This window comes from Macaca nemestrina, chromosome 6 (genome assembly GCF_043159975.1).
Source record: "Macaca nemestrina isolate mMacNem1 chromosome 6, mMacNem.hap1, whole genome shotgun sequence".
In the NCBI taxonomy this organism is placed as follows: Eukaryota; Metazoa; Chordata; class Mammalia; order Primates; family Cercopithecidae; genus Macaca; species Macaca nemestrina.
In genome coordinates this window covers 149,522,987-149,549,396 of record NC_092130.1, presented here as the reverse complement: position 1 = coordinate 149,549,396, position 26,410 = coordinate 149,522,987, and the positions used below count along the sequence as shown (strand labels likewise).

The 26,410-nt window shown below is 38.9% G+C and overlaps 1 protein-coding gene across 2 annotated transcripts in view; it reads left to right on the top strand.

Annotated features, from left to right (window-relative positions):
- Positions 1-14,955, top strand: part of LOC105473008 (cadherin 6) — a 135,792-nt gene extending 120,837 nt beyond the window's left edge. For both annotated transcript variants that reach the window (XM_024790108.2, XM_011726566.3), the window contains exons 8-12: positions 3,993-4,129; positions 7,021-7,142; positions 8,193-8,310; positions 8,479-8,730; positions 13,664-14,955. In XM_024790108.2, the coding sequence (XP_024645876.1) occupies positions 3,993-4,129; positions 7,021-7,142; positions 8,193-8,310; positions 8,479-8,730; positions 13,664-14,154 (1,120 nt within the window). In that variant the 3' untranslated portion in view covers positions 14,155-14,955. The remainder of the gene's footprint in view (positions 1-3,992; positions 4,130-7,020; positions 7,143-8,192; positions 8,311-8,478; positions 8,731-13,663) is intronic.
- The last annotated feature ends 11,455 nt before the right edge of the window (positions 14,956-26,410 follow it).

Here is a 26,410-nt window from a genome sequence, read left to right as displayed (position 1 = left end):
ATATTGTTCATTATAATTCACTACTTGTGTTTTAAACCAAAATAACATATTCAAGTAGAATCTTGGATGCAGTATACTATGGCAAATTAGTAACAAGGGTTTATTTTTCTTAGAGCACTCATAATGATTCCACATATGTCTGCCTCACTAGGTCATTTACTTAAATTGAATTTCTTAGGCAATGTTTTTAAACCTCATAAAGTTTTAAAAATCCAGCTGAAATGGGCAATTTTTTTTCTAATGGCCTTAACAGATCAACTTTCTTCAGTTTTCTCTGTAATACCCCACCCCCACCCTGCTCATAAACATAGTGTATTAGTCCATTTTTACACTGCTATAAAGAACTACCTGAAACTTGGTAATTTATGAAAAGGTTTAATTGACTCCCATTTCCACAGGCTGTACAGGAAGCATGGCCAAGAGGCCTCAGGAAACTTACAATCATAGCAGAAGAAGAAGAGGGAAAGGAAGGGGAAAGTGCCACACACTTTTGAACCATCAGATCTCATGAGAACTCACTCACTATCACAAGAACAGCAAGGGGGAAGTCTGCCCCATGATTCAGTCACCTCCCACCAAGTCCCTCCTCCAACACATGGGGATTACAATTTGAGATCAGATTTGGGTGAGAACACAGAGTCAAATCATATCATTCTTCCCCTGGCCCCTCCCAAATCTCATGTCCTTTTCACATTTCAAAACCAATCATGCATTCCCAACAGTCCCCCAAAGTCTTAACTCATCCCAGCATTAACTCAAAAGTCCAAGTCCAAAGTCTCATCTGAGACAAGACAGATCCTTTCAGCCTATGAGCCTGTAAAATAAAAAACAAGTTAGTTACTTCCATACAATGGGGTTACAGGTATTAGGTAAATGTTCCCACTCAAAAAGGGAGACATCGGCCAAAACCAAGGGGCTACAGGCCCCATGCAAGACTGAAATCCAGCAGGGCCATCGTTAAATCCTAAGGCTCCAAAATAATCTCCTTTGACTCCATGTCTCACCTCTAGGGCACACTGATAAAGGGGTGTGCTCCCATGGCCTTGGGCAGCTCCATTCCTGTGGCTCTGCAAGATACAGCCCCCAAGGCTGCTTTCATGGGCTGGCATTGAGTGCCTGCAGCTTTCCCAGGCTCATGGTGCAAGCTTTTGGTGGATCCACCATTCTGGGGTCTGGAAGAGAGTGGCCCCCTTCTCACAGCTCCACTAAGCAGTGCCCCAGTGAGGATTCTGTTTGGGGGCTCCAACCCCTCATTTTCCCTCCACACTGCTCCAGTAGAGAGGTTCTCCATGAGGTCTCCACCACTGCAGCAGACTTCTGCCTGGACATCCAGGCATTTCCATAAATCCTCTGAAACTAGGTGGAGGTTCCCAAACCTCAACTTCTTGCTTTCTGCACACCTTCAGGGCCAACACCATGAAGATGCCACCAAGGCTTGGGGCTTGCACCCTCTGAAGCCACAGCCTGAGCTGTACCTTGGCCCCTTTTAGCCACAGCTGGGGCTGAAGTGGCTGGAACACAGGATGCCATGTCCCAAGGCTGCACAGAGCAGCTAGGCCCTAAGCCTTGCCCATGAAACCATTTTTTTTCCTCCTATGCCTCTGGGCCTGTGAGGGAAGGGGCTGCGATCAAGGTCCCCGAAATGCCCTGGAGACATTTCCCCCTTGTCCTGGCTATTAACATTCGGCTCCTCTTTAGTTATGGAAATTTCTGCAGCAGGCTTGAATTCCTCCCCAGAAAATGGATCTTTCTTTTCTACCACATGGCCACCGTTTTAAATATAAGTTCCAGTTTCACGTCATCTCTTTGTTCACACATGAGCATACACTTTAAGAAACAGCCAGATCAATTCTTGAAAGCTTTGCTGCTTAGAAACTTCTGCCAAATACCCTAAATCATCCCTCTTGAGTTCAAAGTTCCACAGATCTCTAGGGCAGACGCAAAACACCTCCAGTCTCCTTGCTAAAGCAAAGCAAGAGTGACCTTTAATCCAGTTCCCAATAAGTTCCTCATGTCCATCTGAGACCTCCTCAGCCTGGACTTCATTGCCCATATTATTGTCAGCATTTTGGTCAAAACCTTTCAACAAGTCTCTAGGAAGTTCCAAACTTTCCTACATCTTTCTTTCTTCTTCTGAGCCCTCCAATCTGTTTCAACCTCTGCATGTTACCCAGTTCCAAAGTTGCTTCCATATTTTCAGCTATCTTTATAGCAGTCCCCCACTTTCCTGGTAGCAATGTTCTGTATTAGTTCATTCTCACACTGCTATAAAGAACTACCTGAGCCTGGGTAATTTATGAAGAAAAGAGGTTTAATTGTTTCACAGTTCTACAGGCTGTATGGGAAGCATGGCTAGGAGGCCACAGCAAACCTGTAATCATAGCGAAAGGTAAGGGGAAGCACTACACTTTTAAACCATCAGCTCTCATGAGAATTCACTCACTATCACAAGATCAGCAAGGGAGAAGTCTGCCCCCATGATACAATCACCTCCCATCAGGCCCCTCCTTTGACACATGGGGATTACAATTCAAGATTAGATTTGGGTGGGGACACAGAGCCAAACCATATCACATAGCTATTCTAAAAACTAGTAATACATTTATAAATAAGACAACATTTCTCAAAATCCACTAGTCTTCCACCAGTATTAGGGTTGGAATGTTTGGTTTCCAAATGCTTCTCTTGGTTTTCCTTGAATGTATTCAAACTCTCCTTCTTAAATATTTATCAAGTTCCTCGTCTGTTCCAGGCACCACTGTGTGTCTCTGGTCTCCCACTGATTTAAGTGATGTAAATGATTCTGTCTTTAGTGCTTTTCTTCCTCCACTGGACATTGTTTTCTTGGACAGCTGAATAGGAAATCTGGAATCAGTCCAGATCTTGATCTTGAGCTTCAGACTAAATATCTCTTCCCGTACTTTTCTCAGGCACCTTAGCCTCAGCATAGCAAAAATGGAACTTACCCATCTTCCCCGAATCCTGTTTTTCACTCCTTTTTTCTCTGTTTGTGGCAGCACTGTCCAAGCATTCTCCTCAATTCAACCAGTGATCTTTATTATCCATAATTTAGATTGTGGCACTCACCTGCTTAAAACCCTTTGTAGCCAGGCATGGTGGTTCATGACTGTTATCCCAGCACTTTGGGAGACCGAGTTAGGTGGATCACTTGAGCTCAGGAGTTCAAGACCAGCCCGTGCAAAATGGCCAAATCCTGTCTCTACAAAAAACACAAAAAATTAGGGCATGGTAACACACACCTGTGGTCCTAGCTACCCGGGAGGCTAAGGTGGGAGTATGGCTCAAGCCTGGGAGGTCGAGATTGCAGTGAACCAAGATCATGCCACTGCACTCCAGCCTTGGTGACAGAGTGAGAGAGTGAGACCACATTTCAAAACAAACAAACAAAAAACCCTTGGGTAGATTCGCATTGCATTTAGAATAAATTCCACCTTCTTACCACAGCCTTCTGCAGTCTAGACTCTGGCTCTCTCCCTAGTCTCATCTCCTATCTCCCTCTTCTGCCTCACTAACCTTGGCCACACTAGCTGTCTTTTGCTTATTTCAACAGATGATTTTTTAAATTAAATGGAAAGTAGAAAAATAACCAACACCCTACATATGCATACAAACACACACACACATATTAAAGTTCTCAGGTTGTAAAAACTTGAGTTAAAAATGAAACAATTACTATATAAACTTGATCCAAATTTATACATATTAGAAAAGAAAATGTAATGGTGATCCTCAAAGTCATGCAACTTGTCTAGTGAGTTTACTATTAAGACCTCCATTGTGAAGAACTAATTTCTCAAAATATTTTACTTAATGTCAAGTTGTAGATATTCAAATATGCACTAGAGATGGAAAAAAATTCATGCCACAGATACTCTGGGACATGTTGTGTACCAGATGTGTTATGATGTTCTATGATGTGAGAATAGGAAATAGAAAGAAAAGCCTTTCTTAATTCCATTCTGCATTTTCAGGTACTCTGTAGATCGACACACAGATATGGACAGAATATTCAACATTGATTCTGGAAATGGTTCAATTTTTACATCGAAACTTCTTGACCGAGAAACACTGCTATGGCACAACATTACAGTGATAGCAACAGAAATCAGTAAGTCCTACCTAATACCACTGCTGTCCCCCATTAATAGACTGAGTGTCCCAGCAAGGGCTGGCAGAGCATAGCTTGTCACCATGTATTGACAATCCCACTTGATATATATTGAGGGAAAGAGCCCTGGAGTGATTTGCAGTAATGCTTCTTCTATATATGCATTGGCTTATACATAAATGGAGAGGCAACCCTGAAAGTTCTATGGTTTGGAAACAATAAAATGGGAATGTATCTCACAAATGAGATTGAATTGGTACTGGGTGGATTTAATTCCAAAAAGCTTATAAATTAGAACATTACATAAACAGCTGAAAAAAACAGACTCTCAATTAGACATTGCGTGTGGGGGCAAAAGATGAGAGTGGTCAAGTATATTGTAAAATGTGGGCATTGTTTAGAAATTTTTTAGATATCAATTCTCTAGCTTACTATAGAATTTCTATTTCGAAGTCTTTACAGAATTAAGAGATATAAATTATCACTGTTCCATGGTATACCAAAGTGACTAATACAAACCACCAAGTAATCAATAAAATGATTAGAATGAATTTTATGGTAGCCCCCATGAAATTGAAGGCAAAGAACAATAGTGCCAAAAGAATGCTTTAAATAAAATGATTACACACAATGAAAACTAATGTAGTTGGTCAATACAATGTACAGGCTGAAGAATATAAGTGAAAACCATCTTTAAAATAGAATTTCAATGTTTAAAACTAGGCTTCTAGGCCGGGCACGGTGGCTCACGCCTGTAATCCCAGCACTTTGGGAGGCCGAGGGGGGCAGATCATGAGATCAGGAGATCAAGACCATCCTGGCTAACGCAGTGAAACCCCGTCTCTGCTAAAAATACAAAAAAATTAGCTGGACGTGGTGGCGGGTACCCCTAGTCCTAGCTACTTGGGAGGCTGAGGCAGGAGAACGGTGTGAACCTGGGAGGCGGAGCTTGCGGTGAGCCGAGATCACTCCACTGCACTCCAGCCTGGGCGACAGAGTGAGACTCAAACTCCAAACAACAACAGCAACAACAACAAAACTAGGCTTTTAAAGTATAGCTTACTTTTTTTTTAGTTTTTGTGTTTAATTTTAAAAGTTCTAAACATTTTTAGCTCACTTTGGGTATCTAGTGTGAAATATTCCTTATCGAGTAGTTTATTACATTTGTATTCTCTGTCAATATAACTCATGAGATTTGAAGTGACTACAGGATATTTGGTAGAATAGTAACCAATACGGACAAAATGAAGCATTGCTTTTAGATAGTGATAAGGACAGCACATTAGAAATTAGGTAGGAATTTGCTCTTCAGAACTTATGTCAAGATTTATCTTGAAGTTCATGTTCATTTATATTAAGGGACTGATGTAGATAGCAAAGACAGAGCATCTTTGAAGTTTTAAAATTATAAAATTCTTTCCCACTGAAAATGGCCATTTTTCCGACAACCACGAAATTTTATTTTTTACCAAAGCAGTCATTTCATAAGTATTTTAAGCTTTGTGCCTAAAAAAATTGTTTTTAAGATTTAATGTTTCTATGACACATTTGAAAGTATTGGTGACTATCTCTTAAAAGTTAGTATTCAGCTACTCTAACTTTCGAAGAATAGTGTGAGTAAAATTTCAGACATTTTAAAGAATCTTACTGTCTAATCTTCTTAACAACCTTTGATATAACAGAAACCAAAAGCTTGTATAAAACCACCTCCCACTCACCTCAGGGCCTTTGCATATACTGATTCCTTGACCTGAAGAGTCGGAAATATTCACATGGCTTAAATCTTCTCTTCATTCATGTCTCTGGGCAAATGATGTCTCATCAGAGAAGCAGTCCTTGGTCATCATTCTAAGTAACAGCTCTATTTCTCTCAATCCTTTTTACCTACTTAATTTCTCTATAGCATTTACCATCTGATACATTATACATTTATGTGTTTATGGTTTGTCCATCCCCATTACAATAAAGCTGCAGGAAACAGTATCTTTGTTATGTTTCCTAGTGCCCCAACATCCCAAATAGAGGCTGCTATAGATTAGGTATTAGATGCTCCCTAAATACTTACAAAGTGAAAAAACAATAGACATACAAGTGAAGTAAATGAAGAGAGCTGAGGTGATAGATTCTAACTCCTGATTCTTACACCAGGAATCTGTCTTCCATACTGTGCTAAAAGATTACCACAGAAGGCAACCAAAATACTTCATTTATCTCAGGTCTGCAAATATTGATTCCGCTCTATCATTAATTCCAGATGAAAAGCCTGGGCTTTCAGCCTGGGCTTGGAGTCAGACAGATCCAAGTTTGAACCTGGACTTCTCTCTTTACTGTCTCTGTAAACACAGATAAATTGCTTAACTTCTCCATGTCTCAGTTTCCTCATCTATAAAATGGGGGCAGTAACTCTGTCTATCTCAGAAGTTTGTGAACATTAAATAACATAATATAGCAAAGTGTTTAGCATGACATCTTGCTCTCGTTCAGCACTCAAACTAAAACACTAAGACCAATAACTATCCTTTGGTCTTCTGGTGGTTCATTCATTTTCCCTCTTCTTCCTTTTGTCCATATGCTCCCCATCAGCCTGCTTCCTTGAAAATCTACCTTTAAAATGCCTTTCTTGGTTTTGTGTTATCTTAAGGTTTACAGTTGAACTATATCAACACAAGTAGCTTTGTCACCCATGTATCTCTAACAGGTGCATCCAACTCCAGATGTACCAAATAATCAAATTCTACTTTTTGTGACCACACTGATACTTAATGCCCAGTAGTACAGTAGCTTGGGGAATCTGTGCATGAATGAGAATGAAGAAGTTGAGTGGATGTTGTCTAAAGGGACTCGGCAATCAACATGTAAATGGCTTTTTCTTTCTTTTTGGAATGTGACAGATAATCCAAAGCAAAGTAGTCGAGTACCTCTATATATTAAAGTTCTAGATGTCAATGACAACGCCCCAGAATTTGCTGAGTTCTATGAAACTTTTGTCTGTGAAAAAGCAAAGGCAGATCAGGTGAGTTTCATTAAAAAGTACATTCAAGTTGAACGTCAGATTAATTTAGATCTTCTAATCATTGAGATGATTCACAGAGCTGAAGGAGAGTTGTGAATTATCTATGAAGTGAATGCCACGGAAATTAATACTATAAATAAGAACCAGGACTTACATATGAGAACTAACAGTTTCGAAGAACTGGAAGTTCATCAAAGACTGAGGCTGATTCCAAATTGATCTTAAGTTTTTATTAAAATAGATTAGTCACAGCTTTATTGGAAAAATCTTTATTGGTGAACAGATAGTTTAATTACCATATGTACTTGAAGTAATAACTAGAACATACTTTATAATTGCCTATAATTCATGATTTCACTTATTTACATTGACCATCTGTATAAGTAATACAAATTCATGAATGTTTTCCTATTTTACACATTTGTCCCCATGTGAAATAGGTCTTTGCTGCCAGTGATATAAAAATTATGTTTCAGTTTGTGAAAATAGAAGTACACTGTTAAAGTACACGTGCAGGTAGAAAGCTGAAGTTATCGTGTTCTACATACTTATTTTCTTTTCCATTTTTTGCAAGTTGATAGCTTATGTAATGCTAAGAGTGCATTTCTAGACAGACTGTCCAAAGAGAACTTCTACTTTGTGAAGTGCGATGTTGTCACAGACTATTGGGATATTTTATAGCTTTGCATCACTCAAGGCCAAATGTTTCTCAATCAGGGTGATTTCCTCCCTGGGGATATTTGCAGTATCTTGAGAGAGTTTGATTGTCACACTAGAAGTTGCTACTGATATCGGGTGGGTAGAGGCCAGGGTGGCTGCTTAACATCCTACAATGCACAGGACGTCCTACAGTGTCCCCACAACAAAGAATCATTCCCTGCCCTTTGGCTTTCTAACCCATAATAGAGCAGATTCACTGTACATTACTTAAAGGCTATCATTTTTATACTTAAAATGTTAAATCATTTTGTCAAGCAATTTATTGCAAAACGGTAAGAAACACTTTTGAGTTATCAAAATTTTATGGCAGTGTTCTGGTTTTTCTCTTAGTTGATTCAGACCCTGCGTGCTGTTGACAAGGACGACCCTTATAGTGGGCACCAATTTTCATTTTCTTTGGCCCCTGAAGCAGCCAGTGGCTCAAACTTTACCATTCAAGACAACAAAGGTAAATGAGTTCAAGTTACCTTCTCTACCTCCATCTATATCCATACCTGTATCTGTATGTATATGTATGTATATGTATCTGTATCTATATCTATCTTTTCCCATCACAATTGATTCAATACGTGACGCAGTATCCACAAACATTCACCACTGTGCTTTCCGGTTCCAGACAACACGGCGGGAATCTTAACTCGGAAAAATGGCTATAATAGACACGAGATGAGCACCTATCTCTTGCCTGTGGTCATTTCAGACAACGACTACCCAGTTCAAAGCAGCACTGGGACAGTGACTGTCCGGGTCTGTGCATGTGACCACCACGGGAACATGCAGTCCTGCCATGCGGAGGCGCTCATCCACCCCACGGGACTGAGCACGGGGGCTCTGGTTGCCATCCTTCTGTGCATCGTGATCCTACTAGGTAAACTGGTTCTCCCTGCCTCCTATCTCCCCATGGTGAGGGGCTCACACTGTTACTGTGACACTCTAGATTTATCTGCCTCCCCCATTAAGGCATACAGCCTGATCTAGGTGAGTCGAGTTACATACTGAGAATCTGTGCTGTACGATGTGAACTCATTTTTGCTTGCAAATGGCTTTGGGAAATGAACAGATGTGAAACTTGCCCGTGTCTTTGCTTGCCCAGGAATCGTTCCACCAAAAGAATCTCTTGTCTATCAGACTGGGAATGAATCTCGGGGGATTTCAGGGCAACATAAATGTGCCCTTTTCATTTCATTTGTTGTGTAATTTTTTTTACTTGGAAAACATTGTTGTTAAGTGTCTGGCATGGAGTGTATGATGAAGGCCCTTTCTATAAAGGTAAAGTTTAAAGATCTGTGGGAAAGTGGGAAGAGGAGTGTGCTGACTTTTCTCTCATCCTAGAAAAATAAAAGCTACGAAATTTTTTTAACCCAGCAAACTAATGTTGATTTACCATTTAAATGATTACCTTCTTAGCATTGCTCTCTGATTGCCACATGCATAAGGTCTATTTCTCACACTCAACAATAAATAACTTCTGTGACTGAGGAAATAAGTATGGGGGCCCAAAAGAAATGAATGTAATAAAAATGGAAATCAGGGTCCAGCAATGATTCAAATGAAATTTTTACCCCTAACCAACTAATTAAGCCTACAAGTCAAGCTCAGATTTCTCAACAGGCCCTTGGCTGTTTGTGAACTAAGAAAACAAATATTTGTTAATGCAGCCCTTCCAAAAATAAAAGCAAGATTTGTAAAGCTTGCCTGTATAGTGAAAAGAAAAGGTAAGAAGTTCAGAGTCAACCTGAATTATACAGGGGGAAATACTCTTTTTAAAAAAATGAAGACGGAGTGACTTTGAGAAGAGCAAAAGAGAACCTGCATTTCGCCAAGAACAGAATGCCTAGGGATCCCTGCTCGAGCGCTCCTTCACACTCCACATCAACCCTGCTAACTATAACAGAAGCCTTGAAACTCAACTACAGAACTGTGATTCTCTTTGTCAACTAAGACTTGGGGAAAGTATTTTAAGATATGAGCATAAATAAAAACTGACAGTGTGCAAAGACAAATCAGTGTTTCTAATGGTGTGAGTCTGTAACATTGTTTTGGAAGAGAAAGATATGAATGTTCTTTTTGATCAAAAGGGTGATTTTTTTAGAAGCCTTGGATTGGTAGGGCTGTACCCAAGGCATATTCCATGGACTCTTTTTGTCGTCTATGGAAGGAGAGATAACTCTCATCTGACGGAGGTGATTCTTCCTTTCTATCATCATCTACCCATTATCTCTTCCCCCTTTTCTTCCTTCTAGTCAACTCACTGAATCTCCCCCTTTCATTTCCTTCCTCCAATGAATTCACTGTCTCCTCATGACTTCTAATTGGCCTCAGTGCCTCCCACATCTTGTTTAATCTCTTTGGAACTCTGTACCTAATAAAAAAGGAGAAAAAATGGGATTTAGCCTTTGTTAGGTATACACCATAGGTCAGATGCAGTGCAAGATGCTTTACAAAGGTTTTTCTCACCTAATCCTCAGCACCATTTGGTGTATACTTATCTGTACCTTACATATGAAAACTGCAACTCCAAGATGTGAAGTAATGTAGCCAAGTCATGTGTCTAACACGTGGTAAAACTAAAGTTCCCGACCTAAATTTTCTTCCCCAGGCTTGGTGCCTGAAGCCTGCACTGTACTTTCTTTTCAAACTTATGAAATGCAGGGTGATTTCCAGGCCGAAAGACAGCCCAAACTTAAAATGTGGCAATTGAAGAAAGTGGAGGAAAATGAAGGAAAGCCACATTGATATAGGAAGAAATCTGGAGTCCAGAAAGTGGATCATATGGTAATGGATATTTTACAAAAATAAAACAACAGTAAAAACAGCTAGACAACTGCTACATCTCATGTCTTATGGTGCCTTAGAGTTTACAAAACTTTCACATTCATGACAGTAAGACTGGGCACTGTGCTATTGATTTTATTTTACAAATAAGAAAACAGGCTTAGAATGGTCAAATCATTTAATTTAACCCAGATCTCTTGACCCTCTAGTTTTACGATGAGATTTGAACACAAATTTGCCCAATTGTCCCTCTATCCCCCCAAAAATCTTACTGCTATCCTCTGGCTTCAAAAGGGTAAGGGAAAAGGGGAGACTCAGTTCCTGCTGAGGGCACCTCATCAGGGCATCAGTTTCTAAGAATGTGTTTGCCCCATGTGCTTAGCAATCACATTTTCACTTTATAAAAGTTAGCTCTGAGAGCTCTCCTAGACAGCGATACTCTCAAGAAATTCTGTTCAGATGTGCATTGGGCTAATAAGAAAAGATATAGGCAGTTTTAGCTGTAGAAGAATTAGACCATGAATAAATGCCTTTGATTTTTTTAATGTGCCCTCTCCCTTCCAGACAGTTGCGCTTTCAGATGTGCATAAGACTAAAATAAAAGCTATAGATACCTTAAGCCAGGGAAGAATTAGGAGGTGATAAATGCCTGCCTCTTGCCTTACATGACTGAATGAGCCCATGTACATTAGAGCTTAATTCTTGGAGAGATAATTGGCTTGATTCTGTTCTCTAATCCCAGTGGATGTCCTTACTTACAACCGTCTGTTTTGCAAATCCACGTCATTGTTCAGACTGGCAGCCAGTCTGAAAGGTAGATCATGTGCATCCCTCTGCCCAAAGCCCTGCAGTTCTCTTCATGTCTTTGCTCAAATTATGCAACCTCCCTCCAATAACATATACAAAACTCTGCTGGCTGGGCGCCGTGGTTCACGCCTGTAATCCCAACACTTTGCGAGGCCGAGGCAGGTGGGTCACTTGAGATCAGGAGTTCGAGACCAGCCTAATCCAACATGGTGAAACCCCGTCTCTACTAAAAATACAAAAATTAGCCAGGTGTGGTTGTGGGCACCTGTAACCCCGGCTACTCAGGAGGTTGAGGCAGGAGAATTGCTTGAACCTGGGAAGCGGAGGTTGTAGTGATCTGAGATCGTGTCACTGCACTACAGCCTGGATGACAGAGTAAGACTCCATTAAAAAAAAAAAAAAAACTGTGCTGTATGTTCATATGGGCTCCTCAAATATATACAGAAGTATTTTTCTCCACCTTGTTCTGCTCTGCTTTTTCATGTTCATATTGCACTTATCACCTTCTAACAATTTCCTTATTTATTATACATATTGTTTATTTTGTCTCCATCCAACTGTCCCCCACCCTACCCACTCATTCAGTGCCTAGAACCGTACCTGGTACAGAGTAGGCACTACATAAATATTATCAAATGCATGAATGAATAAATACCCTGAATGGGTGCATCAAACAAGGCATCAAGATACTTTCTGGCAGCAAAAGAGGGTGTGTACAACTACAAAACCACACACTTGAAAGGGGCAAAGTTACATTTTCTTTGGAAATAGTCTATACTCCAGACCTGCTTCAAAACATGGCAATTATGAGTGCAGGCTTTTTAGTCGGACCAACCTGGATTTGAACTGCATGTACATGTAACAACTTTAAACTTCAATTTCCTCTTATGTAAAATGGGATTTTAATGATGGTATCTACTTGTAGGGCTATTATGATAATTAAATGAGATTCAGTATGTTAAGCACTTAGTACAGTGCTTAGCACATAGAAAGCTCTCAGTTGGTAACCAATTATTATTAATACTAACGAAATTTTAATATGTAGATACATGGGTGTGCCTACATCTATTCTTATACAGGTAGTTATGTACACTCATTGAAAATACATTATTCTGTAATTCTTATTGCAGTAACTCAGTTTTCGTGGCTCATAAAAATTGGGCCTTGTTGTGGATGAAATAGTAAAGAGACACTACTGTGACTTCCTGTAATACACTCCTCTGCACAAACCCAGTTTAACAATGCACTTTTTGACCTAGATGGCTGTTTTCTCCCTAAGCTTTTACTGTGTTTTTATTTTTTCACCCATCTGTCCATTTGTAGATAGATGTGTCTCTCTACAAGTAGCCAGCTGTGTTCCACCCAGCCAGCTGTGAAGAAAGATCAGGAGCTATTTAAACACAATTCTTGCTTTGCCTCTAATTTGAGTTAGGAGGGAAAAATCAAAAGAATGAACGTCCCGAGTAACAAACTTATAGAACATGAACCTTTGAAAAATAAAAAATAAAAAATCTCACTTACATGTGTTTATTTCATTTAGCTCAGTCAGAAATAATATGGCATGTGGATTCTTACCTGCTTCCTTCAAATTAGCCAATCTCAAAATCCAAAATGGGTTTCTGAATTATATCTGGGTCTCTCCAGGTATTTTCTGGAATAATATTGCTTTATATGTAGGAAAGGTATGCAAATATTCAATGTCTACTTTGGGTTTTAAACTAATTTTACACTTTTCTTAGGGAAAAAAAAAGGCATAGTGCAAAAGTTATTTCAGATGTGGAGTTATGTAAACCCTTCAACACATTCCCAAAGGTGCCAGTCTTATCCTTGTAACCAGTTTCAGAGCATTTTAGGTGTTCAGCATAATTTGCACCCTGATTGCAGTACTTTCACTGAGGCCGAGCTTCTTTTTTTTATCATTTTTTTTCCTTACCTTGAAACCAGTTTGCCATTTCAAAGTAAAAAGGAACTACTGCCAAAATGTGATGGTGTTTTATCCTCTAACTAAATTATAACCTTCTTTCAAATATTTACTCCATTTTATGGGTCCCGGTTTGATCATGGATGGAGGCAAGTGCATCCTTAAAGAAATAAAAGTTGAGTCTGCGTTTTCTAGAGAACTTTTAAAACTTCACATTTGAGCACGGTGTTTCTTCCTGACATTAATTGGGCAGCAAATTAACTTTCCCTTCCCTTTCTGTTTTGTTTTCTGCTTCCAGTGACAGTGGTGCTGTTTGCAGCTCTGAGGCGGCAGCGAAAAAAAGAGCCTTTGATCATTTCCAAAGAGGACATCAGAGATAACATTGTCAGTTACAACGACGAAGGTGGTGGAGAGGAGGACACCCAGGCTTTTGATATCGGCACCCTGAGGAATCCTGAAGCCATAGAGGACAACAAATTACGAAGGGACATTGTGCCTGAAGCCCTTTTTCTACCCCGACGGACTCCAACAGCTCGCGACAACACCGATGTCAGAGATTTCATTAACCAAAGGTTAAAGGAAAATGACACGGATCCCACTGCCCCGCCATACGACTCCTTGGCCACTTACGCCTATGAAGGCACTGGCTCCGTGGCGGATTCCCTGAGCTCGCTGGAGTCAGTGACCACGGATGGAGATCAAGACTATGATTACCTTAGTGACTGGGGACCTCGATTCAAAAAGCTTGCAGATATGTATGGAGGAGTGGACAGTGACAAAGACTCCTAATCTGTTGCCTTTTTCATTTTCCAATACGACACTGAAATATGTGAAGTGGCTATTTCTTTATATTTATCCACTACTCCGTGAAGGGTTCTCTGTTCTACCCGTTCCAAAAGCCAATGGCTGCAGTCCCTGTGGATCCAATGTTAGAGACTTTTTTCTAGTACACTTTTATGAGCTTCCAAGGGGCCAATTTTTATTTTTTAGTGCATCCAGTTAACCAAGTCAGCCCAACAGGCAGGTGCCGGAGGGGAGGACAGGGAACAGTATATCCACTTGTTCTCAGGGCAATGTGCCCACTTCCGCTGGCCTGGTGTTTTAGTACACTCCATGTCAGGTCAGCCAACTGCCCTAACTGTACATTTCACAGGCTAATGGATAAAGGACTGTGCTTTACAGATAAAAATACCATCACAGTAAAAGAAATGAGGGCATATGGGCTCACAAGGAGATAAACTACATAGGGGTGTTTATTTGTGTCACAAAGAATTTAAAATAACACTCGCCCATCCTATTTGTTCTTCAAGAACTTTCTCTGGCATCAACTACTATTCAAAACCTCAAATCCACCCATATGTTAAAATGCTCATTACTCTTAAAGAATAGAAGCAAATTAAACGGTAACATCCAAAAACAACCACAAACCTAGTACGACTTCATTCCTTCCACTAACTCATAGTTTGTTATATCCTAGACTAGACGTGCGAAAGTTTGCCTTTGTACCATATAAAGGGGGAGGGAAATAGCTAATAATGTTAACAAAGGAAATATATTTTAGCATACATTAAAAGTTTTGGCCACCACATGTATCACGGGTCACTTGAAATTCTTTCAGCTATCAGTAGGCTAACGCCAAAATTGTCTAAAAATTCTTGAAAGAATTTTCCTGAGACAAATTTTAACTTCTTGTCTATAGTTGTCAGTATCATTCCACTATACTGTACATGAAAGTAGCAGTGTGAAGTACAATAATTCAGATTCTTCATATCCTTCTTACACGACTAAGTTGAATTAGTAAAGTTAGATTAAATAAAACTTAAATCTCACTCTAGGAGTTCAGTGGAGAGGTTAGAGCCAGCCACACTTGAACCTAATACCCTGCCCTTGACATCTGGAAACCTCTACATATTTATATAACTTGATACATTTGGATAAACAACATTGAGATTATGATGAAAACCTACATATTCCATGTTTGGAAGACCTTTGCAAAGGGAAAATTGGATTCCCTTAAACAAAAGTGTTTAAGATTGTAATTAAAATGATAGTTGATTTTCAAAAGCAGTAATTTTTTTCATTGTTTTTAACTTTGCTTTCATGACCACCCTGCCATCCTTGACTTTGAACTAATGATAAAGTAATGGTCTCAAACTATGACAGAAAAGTAATGTAAAATCCATCCAATCTATTATTTCTCTAATTATGCAATTAGCCTCATAGTCAGTTATTATCCAGAGGACCCAATTGAACTGAACTAATCCTTCTGGCAGATTCAAATCGTTTATTTCACATGGCTGTTCTAATGGCATTTATCATTAGAATCTTACCTTGTGCAGTCATCAGAAATTCCAATGTACTATAATGAAAACATCCTCGTTTCAAAAACCTAAAAGACAGGCTCTGTATATATATACACTTAAGAATATGCTGACTTCACTTATTAGTCTTAGGGATTTATTTTCAATTAATATTAATTTTCTATGAATAATTTTAGTGTCATTTCCATTTGGGGATGTTGTCATATCAGTACATATTTTCTGTTTGGAAACACACTGTTGTTTAGTTAAGTTTTAAATAGGCATATTACCCAAGAAGTAAAGATGGAAACTTTAAAAGAAGAGAAATGTAGTATTTTGGGTTACCTGATTAGAGTGAAAATTTTGTACAACCATATTATTCCTTGTATCTTCTGAATGGTTTCCAATTTTATAATGGACTGCCCTATATAGTAACAAGTATTTCATGCTTGAGCTATTTCCTGCTTTCAGGGCTTTTTTTTGTCTAGTTCTTCATACACACACGCACGTGCGCACACGCGCGCGCTAATGCAAACAAAAGGCTATGTGAGGTCTTCACTCTAATGAATTGATATGTATCATAGTCACAGGTAAGTGTTGAAAAAAACTTAGTAAAGTTAGAAGCTAGTTATTCATAGCAATAGAACAGCACCTTAATCACACGATTTACTGTAAAATTAAAGAGGTCTCTATCCTTATGTTTCATGTCATGTAACAAATTGAATCAAGGAAGATAGTCCTGTAAAAAGAAAGGTATCATCTGAAGTTGAGGATTGACACTAGCAATTTCCAATGTTTAAGGGTAAGGTCTGCGTTCTCCTAATAAGTGAAAGGAAGTAGTTCTATAGTGGAATATCTGAGATGTAATTGGCAAGGTCTTTTATCCCTCCCTGAAGATGACACAGCATACCAAGAACAGGTTAATGTGACTACTTATGGAAATAACTTTAATCTCTTATCACAAAAGCTGATGATGAAGTAAATTTATAGGAAATTGGATAATTTGAGACTGGGGCTAAATATTTAGTACCAGGATATTGTAAGTATCAAGTTGGAGTGACATTTTCCTATAATTCAGATTCTTTGACATTGTGGAACCAATAAGAGCCATAGTTCCATCATTCTCCAGCTTCATCTCACTTCCTTCCCACCTCACCTGAGTATCAGGTCAAACATCAGTGCATGCGCAGGTTTTTTTTTTTTTTTAATTGCTATGTCCCAGGCAACATGAAAGATTACTGGAGAAAAAAATAATTTTCAGCTCAGTTTTTTCATTGTCTGTTTCCTAATTTTAGATGTTGGTGATGGGAAAGATGGAAGGAGAGTGGGAAGAAGTAAAATTTTAATATTTGTTTCAATCACTGAGAAACGAAAATTCATTAAACATAACCAGATTGCTTTTGTGGGTTGTTTCAAGGACATTGAGAGCTTTCTGATGATATATTTTTACCCTCTATTCAAAAGCAAGAGTTCCTTTAAACTACTAAGATGTTCCCTAGAATAAGCTGAATTTTAAAAAAACATTAAGCCATTGTTTAAAGCCCCTTCACTTCCTGGCCACTTTCTTCTGAAAGGTCTAAAAAACAGTCGTGCCCAAATAAATAAATAAACCAAACGGGAAGGAAGCAAATATTATTCCATAGAACCACAAGAGAGGGAATCTGGGCACAGTAAATAGATGTTTCTTTCAGCACTTTCCTGCCTTTACAGTTTGGGTCCATAAAGGGATGTTCAGCAATGAAATTACTCCCTTTTCAGATGGAACAAAACCTGCCCATTTAATTTTAACTCAGTTTAACATGTGGTTTAGTTTTTATTTTCAGCTCCCGAAAAGTTGTGCAGAAAGTACTTAAAAATTGAATCTGTATCTTAGAGGCATCCAAATTTTATGAATCCAAATTAACTTTAGAATGTTTCCATTACTTTCACTTTTACGTACATAGATTTTCAATGTCCTGATTGGCTGAACAATATTTCACATCAAATGCTTTGCCTGGTAATAGATATCCCATTGGGGATAATGGTGTGAAAACTATGACTTGGACAATTCTGTATACTCAAGCACCATAAAAAGTATGCAGTTGAAAAGAAAGATCAAAGTTGATTCCTGGGTGCAATATTCCTGATAAATATTTACATCAGGTACTCATCCTTATCAGCTAAATTCATTTTCACCAGGAACAGACCGCCAAATAAATTATTTTATCCTAATAACTAGTTTTGAAGCAGTGTAATTACTCTGGAAAAAGGCTCTAAAAAGTCATGATTCCCCCACTATTTTGAAATGTATCCTCTAACAAGGATCATTTTAGTGTAATCTTACTTTTTATGTTTTATCAAGATGAAATCTTGTTTGAATTGTGACATTATAAAAGGGGACTCAAAATCCAAGCAGTCTACTGTGTTTAAATTAACACCACAACCTTCCTTATCAGATTATAAGCGTAGAAAAATTAACACTTGGCATGTGAATCTTCAGGAAAATGAGCTATTTCCTAAGCTCAAACAAACAGCTTCCTTTTCCAGAGAATATAGAATTATACTATGGTCTCCTTAAACGTTCAGTAGCTCTTACGGTCACAACATTTTTAATCTCCCTATGGCATCTTTATGGAATAATTTTCTAAAGGGATAATTCTCTACTAAAAATATCAGACCCCGACCATATTTAATGTGGAGAGCAATACCCTCTTAGAAAGAAAATACATTGACTCATACACTTGTTAAAAGTTAATAAAGAAATAGCTCATTTTTAAAGCCAGAAGTTTACGGTCTCTGCATCGTCAATTTAATTTAAGCATTGCTGAGACAATCTTTAATCTACTCCCCTTTTTGTAATACCTTATTTATGGTGCATTTTCATTTTTATTTGGGGGAAACATTAGCCCAACAGAGCCGGCAGATGAAAGTGTTGAAAAGAGGTCAAATGGAAACAAAGGCTCTTACCCGCTGTATTTCAGACAGGACTGAGGCACTTACCCGAGGAGCTACTGGGTTATTAGATTAATTTCAAAAGAGCTTTTACAAGTTGCTTAATTCCATTTATTTTCAAAAACCCATGAACCACAAACTCAAATTTCTCCTCAAATGGGGTTAATTTGACAAATGAGGCATGGACCCAGCTTTGTGCAAAAAGCATTCCACGCTAATGAGATCTTGGTCTTTCTTGTGAGTCTACGCTATTCATGTAAATATGTCTGGAGGCACCTTCTCTAAGCTTTTAGTTTTCTATGATCTATTAGTTTAGTGTTTATTAAAGAATCAAATGTATAGAATTACTAGGCATTCGGGGGGAGTGCTGTGCAGCAAATGTAAAACTGATCTCCTTGAAAGAAACGTAGGAACGCTTCAAACCCACTGTACTGTTTGGTTTAAGATTATTTTCATTGCTTTGAGAGTGAACTGCATAAGAGTAGGCCTTATAATAAATGCTATGTGCGTCTTCAGTAGTACCAGGCTAAAGCAATTTGGCATTCTCCCACTGTGATTTGTGATTTTTAAACCCAGAAAATAAAAGCGTTTTGGTATTGATTGTTTTTAATTAAAAATACTTCCAAGTATAAATTGAAACGGATGCCACCCTTGAAGATTTACTGGCGGGAATGCTCAGCTCTTGTCGTTTTCTTAGTATCGTTCATGTCTTTGGCAACAAGAACACCTAACAAAAGCAAGCAATGCTCAGTTCCCATCAACATTTCTAGTTAGGGGGATTCTCATAACCTCGCAGTTTACCTGAGAAAGCTTTCTGTGTTAGAAGAATGGAGTATTAACTTTTAGCTCAGTGTGGCCAGGCCTTTTGTTGCAGTCAAATGGCAAATACGCATTCCTTGAAATGGCTTCTTTTATTTTGTTTTGTTTTCTTCGACTTATAAATTTCAAAAGAATGCAATTTAAAAACTGATTTCTCACAAAGAGTAAATATGCCTTTTGCAAATCAATTTTTGTAACAAGTTATTTATATGATATTACTTAATAAACTGGTTTTTTTCTAACTTGTTTTTTTTTTCAATTCTCTCAAACCATTGTTTGTAATTACAGATTTTTTAAATATACATGCTGACATACTTTATCTTTCTGAACCTGCTGTTTTAACCTCTCAGAGAGCTAACAAAAGCTGATTTATTGTACAATAATTAGCTTGTAAACAATAGTTTTTCCCAGCCAGCCATATATATCATTGGCACTGCCCTGCACACTTCTTACTGCGGGGACATCAAGAATTCTACTATTATTTATGGAATTGCTTTATTGAGAAGAAAGCTGTTTATCTTCATGGTAATTGCTTTAGATTTAAAAAAAAAAAAAAAAAAAAAAAAGGACAGTTCTATATTTTTGCCCCTCCCAAACCTCCATCCATTATTTCACTCCCATAAAAACAATTGTCTCTGGGTCTCTGATTTAAAAAAAAAAAAAAAAAAAGATGAAACAGCAGTCAGATCTGAGGAACATAAAAATAAAACTCTTCCAGCATTCTGATACTATGAGTAAATAAAATGTTTTTAGCATATTTACAGCTGTAATATTTTACATGCATGCTCTTTTTTAAGCTGCCTTCTATTTCTACAGGGGCCATTTCATAATTTTTTTTAACTGTGAGAATTCATAGCTTTGCAAAGAAGATTTTCATTTATTCATTTGTTCCATATGTATTAGGCGCTCCACTGTGTGCCGTCAAATATTTGACAGTAAGTCAGATTGGTGTACTTTGCTTCCTCTCCAGAAGCTTGTGGTCTGGGAGAAAGAAATATGATAGGCTCATCACCACAGTACACACTAGAAGGTGCTGTGGAGACATCTCATGAGAGATACTGATGAAAGTGTCCTTAGGAGAGAGATACTGTTTCTGCCCAGGTAGAGGGGTGTGGGGGAGGCTTAGGAATCAGTAGGATTGAGATAAAGTGAGATAAGAAATCAAAAAGAATAACAGGGGAAAGAGAAAAGAGATTTTAAGCCATGTCACTGGTCTCCGCTGACGTCCTTGAAAGGGACTAGTCTTGGAAACATCACATGACATCAGAACACAAGGATCACGAATGCCAAAGAAAATGACATTTGTTGTTTTGCTTTTGCTTTTGTTTTTGTTTTTGTTTTGCCATTTAAAGTTAACTTAGTCAGAAACAGAAACCCACAGAAGGGAATGATGCAATTAGAAATACACTTTTTGAAGAACATGTACATTGTCCAGTAGTATGCACAGTGCTCCACAGCCAAGTCCCTCCCCACACTACCCCACCCTGGCCCCAACTCCACAACACCCCTAGGGTTATGGTACCCCTGAGGCGACGACAGAACAAATGATGTCTGCAGGATTCTAGAAAACTTCCCTTACCTAATGGTAAGGCAGACAGGGAGTGCAATGTGAGGTCTCAGACCTGCAAACATTTAGATAGAGTAAGCTTTTTCCCATTACCTGAACAAACCACTTCCCATAAAAATTATATATGAGGGTAATTAACTTGGCGGTGGCAGCAGACAAAATCCAACATCTCTATAAAGTGTGTTCCTCATGCTTGTGAAATTCAGGGAGTTTGTAGATCTTTCTCCCCCGGTAGCAATGCCCTCTGGAGCACACTGCCTGCAAGGTGACCCTGAGAAGGAGAATTCAGTCACATGGCCCCAAACTAACTAGGAAGAGGCAGGGAAATGTAGACAAGCACAGGTGTATCCACTGAGCACTAAGAGCTTGTGCCACATATAGCCTCAGATCCACCCTGTCAATCTTGCAATATCTTTCACAAATTCCCTCCAATTTCAGTCACCATAATAAACTACATTCCATAATAATCATGAGGGTGTTATTAAGGGAGAAGGCAGGAAGTCGTTCACAAATTCAACCTTCAAGTTAGAAACCATTTTAAGAGGTGTTTGTCCACCATCCCTGACTCCAATGCCCCTGGCAGACATTGCCAATCAATTGACATTTTTTCATGGATCGCCTAGATATAACCCTAGAATCCCTAAACGGAAGACCCCGAGCAGCCACCAATGGCAGCGTAATGTGACCTATGTGCCATCCCAACCCTAAGAGATGACGTTTTGAGGGTAAAAAATTTGTTTTCTTTAATTCTAAGTTTCGTTGACCACTCACCACCAACATTTGCAAAGAGCATTCTGGTCTTGTGATTGCCAAAAGTTTGGAATAATTGAAGAAGCTAAAAAGCCGTGGCATACATCTTGATAATAAATCTGAACCATGAAGTAGGTATCTCTTTGCACAATTCAGGCATTAATTTCAGCTTGGTTGAGACATCTCCCTTCAGCGATACTCCTGAACTTTTATATTCATTCTACCAAAAATCATTTGAGAACCTACTCTGAGCCAGGCACAGATCAAGGTGATAGGGATTCAGAGTTAAACAGGACACACACTATTTTGTGCACTCTCTTCCATCAAGGACTGCCATGGTTTCATATCCTGTCATTAATCTTAATTCACCTGACTAAACATTTTGTACTGAATTACATCCTGATTTTTTAGAGTACCTTTCTAGGTTTCATTTTCCTGAATTCAGTACTTTTCCAAATATGCTATGAATAGATACAGCTCTTTAAAAGAAGTGGATTGTCTCCTACCTCTCTCTACAATATACTTACTCGTTTCTTAAAATGTCTTCCTTGACATATTAGATCATCTTATTACTTCCTGGGCCATTTGTTCCCCAAACCTTAACTTTTTTTTTTTTTTTTTTTTTTTTTTTTTTGAGACGGAGTCTCGCTCTGTCACCCAGGCTGGAGTGCGGTGGCCGGATCTCAGCTCACTGCAAGCTCCGCCTCCCGGGTTCACGCCATTCTCCTGCCTCAGCCTCCCGAGTAGCTGGGACTATAGGCGCCCGCCACCTCACCCGGCTAGTTTTTTGTATTTTTTAGTAGAGACGGGGTTTCACCATGTTAGCCAGGATGGTCTCGATCTCCTGACCTCGTGATCCGCCCGTCTCGGCCTCCCAAAGTGCTGGGATTACAGGCGTGAGCCACCGCGCCCGGCCCAACCCTTAACTTTTAACGGCGAATAATGTCATGTTTGCACACTGGTTTTTTAAAAAGCCTCCTTATAGTCAGTAAAGGATAGGTTTTATTAAAGCTTTTCACTTTGCTTAGCTGCCTGATAATAATGCCTTACTTTTATACAGCACTTTAGAATAACTATATCTATATTACTTAATATAACTCTCATGAAAGCTCTGTACAATAGGTTCTAACATTCACAAAGAAAGTGGGGTCATTTGCCTTTAGGTCCCCATCACAGGAATTCGAATTAAACTCACTTCTTTTAACTCAGACTCTGCGATCTGCCATCAAGCCCCACATTTTTCCCTTTGAATGCATAGTCCAATCCTACCCATTTGTGAGAATATTTATTGGGAGAAAAAAGGATGCTTTTTTTCCTTTATACAGATTCAGATGATATTGGACACTGCTGATGGCTGCAGCCTCAAAGATATTCCTCTCCATAAGATCAGCCCAAAGCCTCTGTGAAGAAAAAAGAGCCTGAAGAGCAAACTTCTACTATTAACCCCAATTACCTAGCTGATTCCTATTATAAAAACAGAGCAGTATTCCTAAGGAAGAATATCCCCAGACACATAAAATTCCACCCAAGACTACAAAAGCTCTAATTGCTTTCATAAGAACAAGCTGGACACTGTTGAAACTGCAAATATCAGACTGTAGTGCGCCTCTGTAGGGTGGGAAAGCTCTGTGAAAGGAGAGAGAAAAGGAGAGGAATTAGGACTCCGTGTCTCTCCTTAGGTGATTTAGACTCTGACTGAAGGAGTAGTTGTAGGGGAGGAAGGGAGCCTTGCTCTGTCCCTGAGCAGTCATAGAATCCACTTCTTCTCCCCAGTAATCCCCAAAAAACCCAGCTGCTCAGGTAGGTGGGAGTCTGGGTGGCAGAAAAGCAGCTACAAATCTTTGTTTCCAAACTAGAAGACACATACTTGCCTAATTTTTCTGTAACTGAACTTAATTTCTGTGTTAAACCTTGGTGCCTCTGAGGAGCAGAAACTCAACTTTAGTCACATAGGGTTTCTTTCCACAATTGTCACTGATATTACAGGTAAGTTCTAAGGGACTAAGGTGATGTCAAGGGTTGAAACTTGGAAGAAGAGACATAGTCAAAGCTTACAGCTAATCTGCTAAGAGAGCTAGAAGGAGGAGATAGGTTCTGGAAAAAAATATGGTAATTCTCTATCTTAACCCTCCCTGTCTGTCCTCTCACCCATTACCAAATGAGAAGACAGAAGTTTATTGATCAGAAATTTGTTTATGTTATTGCCATTCTTTTCTTATTCTCAGGTCAGGATCAAAAGCGTAAGAAAGACACATGATTCTTTTCTGACTTACCGTTTTGGCAGAGATTCAGAAAAAGCTGAGAGTTATCTCAGAATGCCTCTATTTCCAATTTAATGCTAATTTATGACAATGTCTTCTTATGTTTTACTACCTCAAGCATCATTAAACGTATTCAGTTATAGTATTAAAATATATTAAATAGTATATTAATGATTGAGCTCGTTTTCTAAAATTTTTGAACATCTCTTATGTGATAAGTACTTTATCTACTTTATGTGAAAAATATATTCGTCTTGGACGGGCACGGTGGCTCACGCCTATAATCCCAGCACTTTGGGAGGCCGAGGCAGGTGGATCACGAGGACAGGAGATTGAGACCATCCTGGCTAACACAGTGAAACCCCGTCTCTACTAAAAATACAAAAAAATTAGCCGGGTATGGTGGCGCCTGTAGTCCCAGCTACTCGGGAGGCTGAGGCAGGAGAATGGCGTGAACCCGGGAGGCGGAGCTTGCAGTGAGCCGAGATCGCGCCACTGCACTCCAGCCTGGGCTACAGAGCGAGACTCCGTCTCACAAAAAAAAAGAAAAGAAAAGAAAAAAAAAGAAACATATATACTGTCTTTATCATAAATCAAGAAAAAAATGACAAAGTATTTTTTTATTTAAGAATACATTTACGTAAAAATCCTACAAAGTTACAAAAGTTAAATCACAATTAAATATATATTTAGTAAGTAATTTGTACTGAAAACAATACATGTGTTAAATACAGGTTGTTCAGCTCCCTTTTGTCTGATATGGTTTGACTGTGTCCACGCCCCAATCTCATCTTGAGTAGTGGTTCCCATATTCCCCACATGTGGTGGGAGGGACCGGGTGGGAGGTAATTGAATCATGGGGGCAGTTACCTCCATGCTGGTCTCGTGATAATGAGTTCTCACGAGATCTGATGGTTTTATAAGGCACTTTCCCCCCCATCACCTTCACGCTGCAGTTCTTGCTGCCACCACGTAAAGGAGGACTTGTTTGCTTCCCCTTCCACCGTAATTATAAGTTTCGTGAGGCCTTCCCAGCCGTGCTGAACTGTGAGTCAATTCAACCTTTTTCCTTTATTAATTACCCAGTCTGTGGGTATGTCTTTATTGGCAGCGTGAGAACAGGGTCCAAAGGCATACATTTACCTTAAAAGAATTTGGCCAAATAAAATTATACAAATGATAGCTATCAAGTGGGAAAAGGCTGAGGGACAGATTGGTTTGGGCATTAGACCTGAGCTGGGCCTCCAAAGAGCACGAGAACCTATAACAAAATCACCAGAACGCTTCTCTAAAGCACAAATTCCCCAGTCCAACTCCAGAAATAATCGGGGCCATTTTATGCACTCCACAGGCCTTAGGCATTCCTAAGGGATGAGGGGGGAAGTTCTAATATTTTTAATATTTTAATATTTTATATTGTATTTAAATTGTATTTGTTCATTTAAATATTTAATATTTTAATATTTGCATATACTTTACAACTTTCCTGTACCTGTTGGGTGCAAGGCATGGGCTTGTCTTGTAAATAATAAAGGGATTAAAACAGGTGCCCTTTCTGGAAAAGGTTGCAGGTTTCTAATTAAAACACCAGGAGTAGTTCAGACGCATTTATTTAAAACCTCAGATGAAGCTTCCCACAACCCCACATTTTTTTTTTCAGAACTTTTCTGGCTACTTTCCCTGCATATGTCAGTCAATAAGTAGATTGAAATCCCTCTAGAGTTGATTCACCAGTCTTCCTAAGCATTTGCTTCTATTTTTCTCTCTTTAGAGTCAGCTGTTACTCTATGAGCCTCAGCTGGGGAACTCCTCTCTCATAGGGCCCAATCAGAATTCCACTTCAATTAGCTTAATTGGAGGAAGACGCAACCAAATTTTCAATTAAAGTTCTAAACAGGCTATTAGAACAGACTATTTTTGTCTTCCAGAGTAAGCTCTCCTAATAGTCATTTTTTAAAAGGTGAAAATCTAAAGGAGAAAAAGTGGTCACAATTAGATCAATTACTGCTATTAATCATTTCTCCTGGTAACATTGGGTCTTTTCACTTAGGTGATTTGGAAGTAAGACACTCATTTTTTATTAACTTTATTAAATTCATATATTGTTTAAAATGCCAAATAGTTCTTCAAAGTTTATGGCAAAAACTTTCCACTCCACTTCCAATTTGTTACCCACAGATACCCGCTTCACCTCTTCCAGATAGCTCTTCTAGTATTGACATTCATGTTTCTAAATAACAGCAGTCGTTAGAAACTACCATTTTTGTAGGTGAAAAGGGGTTAATAATCAACAATTTTAGATGGTTCAACTTAACACTACTAGTTCTGGATTTAGAGTTTTGACTGTTGTCTACTGACTTCTCACTATGGAGAGTAAGGATTTAGACTATGATATTCCCAACAACTCCCCCTCCCCC